Source organism: Carcharodon carcharias, chromosome 1 (genome assembly GCF_017639515.1).
Source record: "Carcharodon carcharias isolate sCarCar2 chromosome 1, sCarCar2.pri, whole genome shotgun sequence".
Taxonomy (NCBI): Eukaryota; Metazoa; Chordata; class Chondrichthyes; order Lamniformes; family Lamnidae; genus Carcharodon; species Carcharodon carcharias.
In genome coordinates this window covers 245,791,014-245,804,011 of record NC_054467.1, presented here as the reverse complement: position 1 = coordinate 245,804,011, position 12,998 = coordinate 245,791,014, and the positions used below count along the sequence as shown (strand labels likewise).

The 12,998-nt window shown below is 42.4% G+C and overlaps 1 protein-coding gene across 1 annotated transcript in view; it reads right to left on the bottom strand.

Annotated features, from left to right (window-relative positions):
- gfra4a (GDNF family receptor alpha 4a) overlaps positions 1 to 12,998 on the bottom strand; it is a 163,094-nt gene that overhangs the window by 12,285 nt on the left and 137,811 nt on the right. Inside the window, exons 6-8 of the mRNA XM_041183680.1 lie at positions 9,491 to 9,600; positions 8,989 to 9,123; positions 4,683 to 4,846 (exon numbers count right to left, since the gene is read on the bottom strand). Of these exons, the coding sequence (XP_041039614.1) occupies positions 4,683 to 4,846; positions 8,989 to 9,123; positions 9,491 to 9,600 (409 nt within the window). The remainder of the gene's footprint in view (positions 1 to 4,682; positions 4,847 to 8,988; positions 9,124 to 9,490; positions 9,601 to 12,998) is intronic.

Here is a 12,998-nt window from a genome sequence, read left to right as displayed (position 1 = left end):
GGAATCTTCCTAATCTGTAAAGCTCAGTAAAACATTGGGATAGTGAAGATCTGGAGGAAGATCTTAGTAGGAAAGAATTAAATATGTGAAGAAAAACAAAATTCTGGAAATCTGACATAGAACCATAGCCTGTAATGCTCTATGGTCTTTTCAATTTTAGGTGCACCCTTACCTGTTGTGATTGGTAAATTGTTAGCACTGTCTGATCAATTTAAATGATTGCTCAATTTAAAAGTGGACAGATTTAGTGGTGTGAACTATATGCATACTCTTGGGAATTTTAAAAAGAAGACATGCCACCTAATAGCACACTCTGCCCTAATATTAAAGTAACTTTTCAAGTTAGCTAATTTATAGTATTATGTAGGCAGTGTCAAAAGCAGTACATTTAATGCAGTTTATCCTACTTGGAACTTTCAAACCCATTGTCACTGTCCTTCATGAGATCTTCTTCCACTTGATTGATAAACCATTTACCTTAGTGTTTTCTCAGTTCCTCACTACATTCTGTGCCCTCAATTTATTTCTCAGAGATAAGCATAGAGAGGCTGAGGCTGCAGTGTATTAGTGATATAATCAGAGTCACCTTATGTTCCTCCACTTCCAATTCACTTTAAAAGAATGTGGACGAGTCCTATTTTAAAAACAGTTTTTGCTGCATATCTAATATTTTCACTTTGTGTTTCAGTTCTATTATTGACATACGAACTGGGGAGGCAATGGCGCACTGGTGTTGTCTCTGGATTGATAATCCATAGACCCAGGATATTGCTCTGGGGACCTGGGTTTGAATTCCATCATGGCAGATCTGAATTCAATGAAAAAAATCTGGAATTAAAAGTCTAATGATGACCATGAAACCATTGCCAATTGTCGTAACAAAACCATCTGGTTTCCTAATATCCTTTAGAGAAGGAAATTTGCTGTCCTTACCTGGTCTAGCCTACATGTGACTCCAGACCCACAGCAATGGTGACTCTAAACAAGGGCAATTAGGGATGAGCAATAAATGCTGGCCTAGTCAGCAACACCCACATCCCAAGAATGAATTAAAAAAATCTGAGGGGCCAGATTTGCTCTGTGATTTCATTTTGCATGGTCAAGTTAAACCATCCTGTGATCTGTGTCTGCTTCCAGTGCTCTTTTGGATTATTGTCATTTAATGTACCATTAGAATAGAGGATGACATATCATGACTGACAGGGTACAATAGTGCAGTATTTATATTATTGGACTCGCAATTCAGAAGCCTAGTCCACAGGGAATATAAATTTCTATCTCATTACAGTAGTTAAAGAAATTGAATTCACTTTTATGAAAAACATGGAAATAAAATGTTGGTATCAGTAAAAGTGACCATGAGCCTGGTTTATGACCCTGGTTGTCATAAAAACCTAACTGGTTCACTGATGTTTTCGAGGGAATGAAACCTGCCATGCTTGCCTGATCTGACCTTAATGTGATTACGGTTCCACACACCAACATGGTTGGCTCTTCCCTCCAAAGCAGCCTAGCAAGCCACTCTGTTGCATCAAATTACTAACAGTTTAAGATGGCTGCCCACCATCACTGTTAACAAGAGCAACTGAGAATGAACAATAAATGCTGGGCTTGTCAGGAACACCCACATCCTGAAAATGAATAGTAAAAATGAAGAACATCGCTGGACCTAGTGGACTTCACTCATCCCTGACTTTGCTACTGATTCATTGATATGAAAATGAACAATGCATCACCCTTCCCAAGAGCTCTTTCTCTAAAGGCATCAATACTCATTGATCATCTCAGTCAAAATAGTTTCTGAGATCTTCCTACTCATATCAACTTTGTCAAGAATAACAGTCAGGTTTGGTCTGATAAGTAGCTAGTAACATTCATGCCACACAAGTGCCAGGCAATAAGCATCTCCAACAGAGAAAATCTAACCACCTCCCCTTGACATTCAATGGCTGAATCCCCCACAACAACATCCTGGGGGTTACCATTGACCAGAAACTGAACTAGACTAGCCATATAAATACTGTGGCTATAAGAGCAGGTCAGAGGCTAAGAATTCAGCAGTGAGTCACTCACTTTCTGAGTGCCCAAAGCCTTTCATCCTCTGCAAGGCACAAGTCATGAGTATGATGGAATACTCTCCACTTGCCTGGATGAGTGCAGCTCCAACAACATTCAAAGAAGCTGACACTGTCCAGGACAATGCAGCCCGCTTGATAGGCACTCCATCCACCACCTTGATCATTCACTCCTTTCACTCCTGACATACAGTGGCAGCACTGTGTACCATCTACAAGATGCACTACAGCAACTCACTATGGATCCTTCGATAGCACCTTCCAAACACGCAAACTCCAACACCTGGAAGGACAAGGGTAGCAGATGCATGGGAACACCACTGACTGCAAGTTCCCCTCCAAGTCACACGTCGTCCTAACATGGAACTATATCGCTATTCCTCCACTGTCGCTGGGTCAAAATCCTGGAGCTCCCTTCCTAACAGCACTGTGGGTGCACCTACACCATGCCTCAAGAAGGCATCTCACCACTACCTTCTCAAGGGCAATTAGAGATGGGCAATAAATGGTGGCCTTACCAGGGATGCCCAGATCCCATGAACAAATAAAATAAAACCTGGTCCTACTCCATTTAATGGATAATTATGCAACCTTCCACAAGTATGTAGTTTGCTGGCAAATCCAGCATTTGTCGTACGAGGAAGAGAATCCTGTGATGTAAGGGCCATCCCAGCATTCATAGGAAAAATGAAAACCCTGTATCAAAATTAGGGCCCTTAATTTTAATCAAGTGCCTTCACAGCTATAGGGGAAAACGTTCCCCCTGTTAGGGGGGGGAAGTGCAGGAGCGCTATTTTATGTGGGCAGGCCAATTAAGGCTTGCCCAGCGTGTCGTCCGTCAGAAAGCGCTTTGCACTCCCTGTGCGGGGTGGGGGGGGATTCCCTCAGCCGAGGGTGCACTCTTCCTTGCATGCGTGCGAAAGAGCGCACTGATCTCCCTGAGGCTAAGTGCTGCCTCAGGGAGATCGGCTCCAAATTTAAAAATGTTAAGCAAATGATAGCAACATTTCCCTGATATGTCCCCTCATGTGACGCTGTCACATGAGTTGGGACATGTCCATCACTTTTACTGAAATCTTTATTAAATATTTAAAAACCCTCATGAAACCTCACTCCGCCCATGGATGAGGTTTCATGCTGTTTCTTAAGCCCGCCAGGGCTCCAGGCCTGCCCGCCAACCCTAAGGGCAGGTCCATTAATGAGGTCAATTACTTTTTAAATGGCCTCAATAGGCCATTGACAGATCAGCGGGCGTGCAGTTGACTCAGCTGCACCCCTGTTGACCTGAAAATGGAAATGACATGGGGTGATTTGGGAGTTCCACCCGACGTCATCCCACATCATTTTACGCATCGGGCGAGCGGGCTCTGCCCCTGCTCGCCAACTGGAAGATCCTCCAGTATATTGGTAAATCCCACCTCTATAGCATTCCCATTAGGTTACAGAACATTCAGGCAGTCTGTGAAGGGAGAGCAAAAGGAGGGAAAGAGACTGTATTAACATCATTTGCAATTCGCTTGTCACTTTTTAGCTATGAATTCTGTTTTGGATGTGTGGTGATCCATTCGATATTCAGTTTGTGACCAAAAATCTCTCACCTGGAGGAAAAAGACAGTGCTTGACAGCCAACTAAGTATCTGAGATGTGGGTATTACAGAGAAGTCGTACAATGGAGTGCATCGCAAACCGTATAAAATAAGTATTGAGTGAGTAGCAAAGTTCCCTTAAATTTCTCTTTGCTGTGTGCGGCCTGCTTGTTGCCCTGCCCAGTTCCTTTGAGATTGCCGTGTGTCACAGAGTGTAAAAGCTGGGAGTTTGGCTAGTGGGAATTTGGTGCAGAGGATGAAGGAGTTGCTGTTTTTTTGCCTCCAATACATATACTGGTTTGTGTTACAGATAAATATTGAATTTAATCTACCATCACATTTAAACTAGATCAAAATAATTAGTTAAAAGACTGAAAGTTTTAAGCTAAGTTGATTTTGCATAATGAATTAAATAAATAAATTAAATAAATAAAACAATATTGGATAGGGATAGTGTGGCTGGTGGTGTGCTGCAACTGCAGCATATTGGAGTTTGTGGAGACCATTACAATCCCAGAAACCACATCTGCAGTAACTGCCTGCGTCTAGAGGAACTTCAGCACAGAGCTGTTGAATCTGATGTTCAAATCCCCCTCATATTACCTATCTCATAAGACTTCCTTAACACAAGTGGCTGAAAGGAAGGAGCCCTGAGAATTACTGTGATGAGAAACACTCGAGCAAGTGACTGGTTAATACAGCTCTGACTGGCAGGGCATTAGAAGTTGCTCATGGCCTTCCAATACTCTGTGTAAGCAGTAGTTCTTTAAGTCTGAGTATAGTCAATGTGGCTATTCAAACTCAGCATCACAACTGAGTCCAATCATATCCTCACTTGTCATGTACAATACCCCTACTAACAAGGATCGCCTACAAACATAGCTGTCAGCAACAGGGATCCTGACTGATTTCTTTCACCTCCTTAGCACAAGGAGATTGTTTGAGATTGCCAACTTCAGCAAGCATTAAAATGAGATCTTACTGGAGGATCTTTTTCTCCTATAATACCTTCCATTCCTACCTGTGTGGTTAGTGATGGACTGAACATATTATCTTCTTGGTGTGAAAGATCCGTGTCATTTGTGTGTTTGTCCACTCGGGTCTGCGATGTGGGGAGAGTTGACTGTTGAACACTGGAACCTGTATTAAGATCTGTCCCATTTCCAAATGCTTGAAATGCATTCTCTGCAGATAAAGAAAGAGATGACAGGTTTAAACACAGGAAGAACAGGGCTTCAGTCTTGATCCAATGTTCTGTATGAAATGTTTTCCTATCTTCTGAAATGCTGTGATCCACTATTTTCAGTTTTAAATCACTTGCTACTTCTCAATTTTGAGTATTGCCGAAAGAATGAGACATGTAGTCGAAGCTTTTTGTCTTGTACTCATCAGAACATTTGCAAGAATACCAGATTGTAAAGGGAACAACAATTTATACTGCAAGCGAAGAGTGCTGATTAGTTGGCAAATGGACTTTGTTTGGTAGAGGCATTGCCATGGAGAATGCACCAATTAACATAACTGATAGTTAACTGCCAAGCTTTGTTTAAATTCAAACCAGGAGGGTTGACTCTGATTGTTCAAGGCTTTGCTCTGGGGAATGAACCAGAGAATGGCTGTCACCTATTTTGTTTAGTTGAAAAAGGCACAATCTGTACACGTTCTTTCTGTCTACAAAGGACAGGACTCTGGATGTAGCTTTGAGAATGCATATTGAACCACACTGTGAGCCTGACTGATTATCTTAAATTGGTTGTGAGTGTAATTCTTAGCACACTCAGGACTGTTTAGCAAATGTGGTTCAATCGCGGAATCACATCTAATGTTGGACCCTAGGTTTTGAGTTTTGCAAGCACGGGCTGGTTGGGTACAGTCAATACCTTGCCTGTTGCGAACAGCTGAATGGACATGCTGTTTGATATGATCCACCAGTCTTTGGGACATATGGCCTGAATGTCCTGATGAGTGCAAGACGAAGAGCTTTGACAAAGTATCTTTTTTCAGAAATACTCATATTCTTTATGATCAAATGGCTATTTCTCAATTACTGTACACATCTGTGGAATAGGCCTGTATTGTCTGGAGTTTAGAATAATGAGGCGGTCGCACAAAAACATACAAAATTCTTAGTAAACCTGACAGGGTAAATGCTGTGAGATATTTGGATTCTAAGGGCATCAAGGGATATGGAGACTGAGTGGAAAAATTGAGTTCAGGTTGAGAATCAGCCATGATTTTACTGAATGGTGAAGCAGACTCAGTCTACTCTCTAGCAGTATGATCTATTTCTGTTTCTATTTCTTATATTCTTAACTGCTTATTACACAAACATTGAGAACATGTACACACATCATGCTTGTTTCAGCTAAACAAAATAAGTGGCAGCCATTTGCTGACTAATTCCTCAGGGCATTGCCTTGACCAATCAGGGTCAAGCTGCCTGGTTTCAATTTCAAACAATGCTTGGCGGTTAACTGTCAGTCACTGTCACTGGTGCATTCTCCATGACAATGCCTCTACCAATCAAAGTTGTTAGAATCATATCTCTCAAGACTGAAGTTTTCTTTTACAAAATGGAAGTATTTGCCATGATCTGGGCATGTGGATATTAACCTGGGATTATTTTTTGTATAAAAAAGGTCATAAATTCACCTTGGAACTGTAAACAAGCTGGCCTCTTCCAAGAAATTACCTGACTTATATGGTACTTGAAAAGGGGTTGTTTTGTTTGTGTTGTGCTGCAAAGTATTTTAATTAATGAAGCTGGGAGACAAAAAAGGCAATCGTATGGGAGAGAGAAGAAAAGCTTAAGTTATAAACCTGCTTTTTTGAAGGCAATCTGGTTGGAGAACAAGCTGAGGAAAGAAGGCTCTCTCTCTCTCTACCTTGCCTGAAATTGTGTGTGGCTATCAAGCTGTAGCCAGAGAACACTCATTGGAGCGTAACTAGTCTGCATTTGGACCTGCAAAGCTGGATAGTTGGTGGGAACTTCCAGGCATCTACCCGGACTAGTGGCCCGTCTGCACACGAGAGAACAGTGTCGAGACCCTGTGGACTTTACCCTTTATTTTATAACACCCATCCTCCAAAGCCCATCTCTGCAGAGAGTGATTCTATCTGTTGTCCTTTGTTTGCCTGTATGTGTGTGCTGGGGGAATTCTTTAGGAAGAGATAGTTAGTTATACTTCCCGATTACAATTGCGTGTTGACCAGTACTTGCAACTATATAAAAGAAGTTTTGTTTTAAAATAAATTAATCATTCTGAGTCTTTGAAAGAAGCCTAGTCAGAGTCTCTTTTCCTTTGGGTACCAGAAGTATAGGTACACAAGTAGCCATTTTGGTGAGATAATTAAACATTTAAATTAATGGTATGGCCCGTGGAGTAGTGGGGCTTGATAATTCGCACACTCCTCCCTTCCTGGTTGTAACAGAGTCCACTTGTCAACCAATCAGCACTTTTTTCTCATACAGTATAAATTGTTGTTTTCCCCTTATATTGGTATTCTTGCAAAGTGTCCTGAATGAGTGCAAGATAAAAAGCTTCGACATGTCTCTTTTTTCTGCAATACACCTTGTGGTGCTTATGCAAATTGGCTAAATTTTGAAATTGCACTATATGTTTTTCTCTCGCTTCACGGATGTTGCATGAACTGTTAAATGTATTGAACATTTTCTGTTTTTATTTCAGAAAACCCACTGTTGGGTTTATGTTGGGTGCAAGTGCTTCAAGAAGTCTTTGTCATTGTGACTTGTCAAAGCTTACCAAATGACAGCAGTACATACACTGCCAAAAAACATGTCTATGTCAATAAATATATCAATAAAGTGCTGGAAAATTCAGCAGCATCTGTGGAGAGAGAAAGCGGTTTCAGGCCGATAGCCCCGCCTCTTAAAAATTTACATACTACTTCTTGGCAACATCATCCAAACACGCAGGGTCAATTTTCACCTGTACACTGATGACATCCAGCTCTATCTTGCCACCATCTGTCGACCCCTCCATTGTCCGGTTGCTTTTCCAACATCCAGTTCTGATTGAGCAGAAATTTTCTCCCACTAAACATTGGGAAGACCAAAGTCATTGTCTTCTGTCCCCACCAAAAACTCTGTTCTGTAGATTCCATCTCTCTCCCTGGCAACTGTCTGAGGCTGAACCAGACTGTTCGCAACCTTGGTGTCATATTTGACCCTGAGATGACCTTCTGACCACATATCCACACCATCACTAAGGCCACCTATTTCCACCTCTTTAACATCGCCTGACTGCACCCATGCCTCGGCTTATCTCTGCTGCTGCAAGACTCTTTATGCCTTTGTAGGAATGCCAACCCTACCATCTCATAAATCATGAGAAAACATGGATGCACAAGTCAGGCCTTACAGCTGCTGGATGCCAGGCAAGGAGTGGAGAGGGTTTATCATGCTTTCAAGTCCCTTCATGGCATGGTCTCTTCCTATTTGTAATTTCTAGTGTGATATCTGTGCTCCTCTAATTCTGACTTGAGCATTCCTGATTTGAATGCACTCCACTATTGGTGGCTATGTCTTCAGCTGCCATGACCCAAAGCTCTGGAATTCCCTCCCTAAAGTTCTCTACCTCTCCACCTCTTTCCACCTTTAAGATGCTCTTCTCTTTGACCAAACTTTGATCATCTGCACTAATATCTCTTCATGTGGCTGTGTTAAATTTTGATTGATAATGTCCCTATTTTATGTTAAGGGTGCTATTCAAATAGAAGTAGTTGTTGAACCAGAAGATGCTGGTAATGAACAGCTTTCCTAACATTACAGCGGTGACTACGCGTCATTGGCTGCAAAGTGCTTTGGGACATCCGGAGGTTGTGACAGATGCTTTATAAATTAAGGTCTTTCTGTCTTTCAAGGACTGAGCCAGGAAAAGAAGAGCAGGAGAGAATTAAAGGGAAAGGTCTTCGACAGGGTGGAGGTCAGAATGACAAAATTGATGATGGTGCAAGACAAAAGGAGGTAATAGTGGGGCAAGCAAAGAAATAAAGCTGGGTCCAGAGAAGGTGTAACTGTTTGCGGCAGAAGAAAATATTGATTATCTGGCAAAGCGAAGAGACTGTGGCCAAGGAATGTCATGGAAGAAGACAAGGTCGACCTCAAGGGTGTGGACCAACCCCAGGGCTGTGTACCAATAGGAGAGCACCAGCCCAGACCTCCCCCTCTCCCTGGCTCTGCTGTAGTGATTCACTAATGTGAGGACTGTTTCAGTTCAGATTTCCAGCATCCACAGAATTTCAGTTTTGCTTTAGGGAATAAATTAAATGTCAGTTACTTCCCGATACAAAGCAGCCTTACTCACTGAGGCAGATATTATCCGTGAAGAGGTTGAAGAAGCTCTCACAGTCCTCCCTCTGATTTCCGCTGCCACTGCAGGTACACCATGGGGCTACATTAGAGCTGGAATTGTCAATGTAGTTTGGGGTGACCACAGTACCTAATAAAAGAGATAAAGAATAAAACAGTGTCACAACTGAGGAAATTTCAATGGGCAGAAGTCTCACTCAGCCCTCGTTAGTCCTTTATGGCTGCAGGGCAGGTCGGCATGGAGCATATCAGCTCCCGACATGGTTTCCAGGGGTCATACTGTCTGCCTACATCCCCCCTCCCCCCAACCTGCCTCACCCCCGTATTATTCTGCCATGATGTGTGCAAACACTGGGGAATGTTTACTGATGACAGTGAGGTTCTGAATTGGAAAGGCTGCATTTCCCAGCAGTATTATCCTTCACCTTAACAAGCATAGAATTCAGTACAAAATGGAAGTAACAAGACAGCTAAAAGGCAAGAACTCTGGATCTTACCTATAATCCCAGTGTATGAGAGCAGACATGCAGCATAGTTCTCCCTGAGACAACCACTTTCAGACTGTGTGGAAGGCTGACAGCTCGTTTGGAATTCTGCTAACCTCGATCTGTCAGGGAGGAGAAAGAAAGGTAGAGATAGAAATTGAGGTTGGATGACTTTTGAACCAAGAGAAAGTAAAACAATGAACACTTCCCCTTCAACATACTTGTGGACGCAATCTGTCACAACACCAGGGCAACAGTTAGGATGTTTCCATCATAAATATTTCTCTTTTACTTCACTAAGAGTGACTCAAATGCTTGCTACAGCCCAATTTGTATTCTCAGAGCACGGTGTAGACCTGAGGAATAGGGCAAAGTTACCAACTTTTAACCTAGTAAGCATATTATTTAAGATTTAGATTTTAAAAAGTTTAAGAGCCCTAGTGAGACATCACCAGATGTACAAGAAAAGATGTCAGACTGGCTTTTATAAAAGTCAGCTGTTGAAGAATAGGAAGCTCTGAATTTAAAGGTATTATGTAGTTAACTGCACAAATAAATTGACTTCCTGCACTTCCTAATAAGTAAAACACAAAGAATCAGATTGATCATCCTACTGGCAGTAAAGGTCATCAATATAATCTGAAGGTAATTGTAAAATCAGAATAACTTTCAATCCTACTCTCTCTGTACCTTATTGAGGCAGCAAGGAACTGACATGGCAAATTGGAAGCCAGCATTCAGCCTTCTTGCATCATCAACTCCATCTCCACCTCAGCATCCCATCCATAAGCTGCTCAAGTGCTGCTAAAGAGATGAGAAGAGTGAGGTATCTCTCTGCACTGCAGACACACTGCAGCAGGACATCAAGGCTCCATCGACAGCATCTTCCAAACCTGCGACCTCTACCACCTAGAAGAACAAGGGCAGGAAGCGCATGGGATCAACACTATCTGCAAGTTCCTCTCCAAGTCACACAGCACCCTGACTTTTTCATTTTTTTTCATGGGATGGGGGTGTCGCTGGCTGGGTCAGCATTTTTGTTGCCCATCCCTAGTTGCCCTTGAGAAGGTGGTGGTGAGCTGCCTTCTTGAAGCGATGCAGTCCATGTGGCGGAGTTACACCCATGGTGCTGTCAGGAAGGGAGGAACTTGGACCGAAATCACCACTGGGTCAAAATGCTGGAAGTTCCCCTCCAAGTCACTCACCATCCTGACTTGGAAATATATTGCCGTTCTTTCACTGTTGCTGGGTCAAAATCCTGGAACTCCCTACCTAACAGCCATGTGGATGTACCTACACCCCACAGAGTGCAGTGGTTCAAGAAGGTGGCTCACCACCACCTTCTCCAGGACAATTAATCAGCAGGCCCACTCTATGATGCCAACCTTCCACCAATCCTCACGTTTTCTTCAACTAACGTACTAAGAACTTCTTCTTTGGAAAGCTAATCCTCAAGACATTAATAAACTATATTATTTTCTGTTGTCCTTTTTTTGAACTCTTTGGTAATTTTCAAACTGTAACCAATAACAAGAGTTATGTTACAATCCAGCTGACTTATTTGCTGGTACACTCCTTCCTCCTATTAGTTCAGACTCATCCCTCTATGCAGCCAAGATCGTACCATCTAGAATCACAGAATGGTTACAGCACAGAAGGAGGCCATTTGGCCAGTTGAGTCCATGCCGGCCGGCTGCAAGAGTAAATCAGCTAATACAATTCCCTGCCGTTTCCCTGTATCTCTGTATTTTTTTTTTATCTTGAGGTGCTTATCCAATTCCTTTTTGATAGCAACAATTGAATCTACCTCCAACACACTCTCAGGGAGTGCATTCCAGATCCTAACCACTGTTGAGTAAAAAAGCTTTTCCACTTGTCGCCTTTTATTTTGCCAATCACCTTAAATCTGTTTCCTTTAGTTCTCATCTCCTCCACCAAAGGGAACAGTTTCTCTCTACTCAGTCTAGATCCCTCATGATTTTGAACATCTCTATCAATTCTCCTTCTCTAAGAACAACTCCAGCTTCTCCAATCTATCCTCATCACTGAAGTCCCTCATCCCTTGTACCATTCTTGTAAATCTTTTCTACACCCTCTCCAAAGCTTTCACATCCTTCCAAAAGTGTGGTGCCCAGAATTGGACACACTGCATCAGTTAAGGCTGAACCAATGTTTTATAAAGCTCCATCATAACTTTCTTGCTTTTGTACTCTATGCTTCTATTTATAAAACCCAAATTCCTGCATGCCTTTTTTTTTTACCGCTTTCTCCTTTTTGGTTTTCAACACATTACCTGAGAAGTGGCAAAAATGAGTCTAGTTGCATCACTGACCAGACGTCAGGTTTTAACAATGTTCTTCAGCAGTTCCACAGCCTAGATAGTCCCTGTTACATGGCTGATTTACATATGTAGAATTCCACAGGCCAGAAACAAAAACAGGCCATTTGGCCCAACAGGTCCATATAAAGTATAAGGCTAGCAATATACAGGAAGGAAGGAGAGGCCTCAGTGTGAAATAGAAAATGGAGCAAGTAGCAACAAGAATGTTCAACCCTTGGTGGAGGGTTGATGCACCGTGGAGTCGTGGAATGTGGGTTTTTAATACTGGCTTATGTGCTTTCCGTATAGTGTGTCTTTGAGCTTAAGGTGTAGTTACTGTTAAATGTGAGGCAGATGCCAGCTTTCCTCAGAGAAAGGAAAACTTCATCTTAGGGGCTATTCTCACATGTCCTCTGATGGTGCTCACAAAGCAGTGACACAAAAGTCCGGGAACACATTTGGCTGTTGGCCAATTCTCCTCCGGATGCTCAGCAGCCGTTAGTGTAAGCCATGATGGTTCCGGGTTTTTCAGAGTGCCAGTCCAATTGGATAACTCACTGTCATACACAGAAGAAAGTGAGGCCAAATGCCTGGAATGCCCATTCTTCTGCCAGCTAGGATGATATGAAAAACCTCCAGAAATCCCTTGAGACTTGGTGGCATAGGTCTCTGTCCCCAATTCCTCTTCACTGAGCCTGGGAACTGCGCACATTCTTCAGACCCAATGAAAAAGAACATTTCTCCTCATCAAATTTCTTTTAAGGTAATCAGCTGCTTGAGAAAGAAGTATGGAATTCTCTGTTCAAGTAAAGGTGAGGCTAACAGTGTTCACCATTATTTAGGTGGAAATTGGACATCAAGTTCCTGCAGCAAGGGCAGTTAAATGTGGATGTTGCATATCTTTTGTTTGAGAGGCATGAGTGCTATCAGCTGAGCCATTGCTGAAACAACAAGATGAAAACAAAAAAAAGGCCTGAATTTACCATAGCAGACAAGCATGCCCGTTCCATTTAATTTCCATGAACTTTAGTACGGCAAATTGTTGTGAGTAGGAGATGGAAACAGCACAACGTCCTCTACAGGGCAACTTTGTATCCCCTGAACCAATCAGATTGAAAGATTGAGGTTTGCAGTGTGCAATCTGAACCAAGACGTGCAACTCAGGATAGTGAATTCAATGGCAAATTGTAGACGGTACAC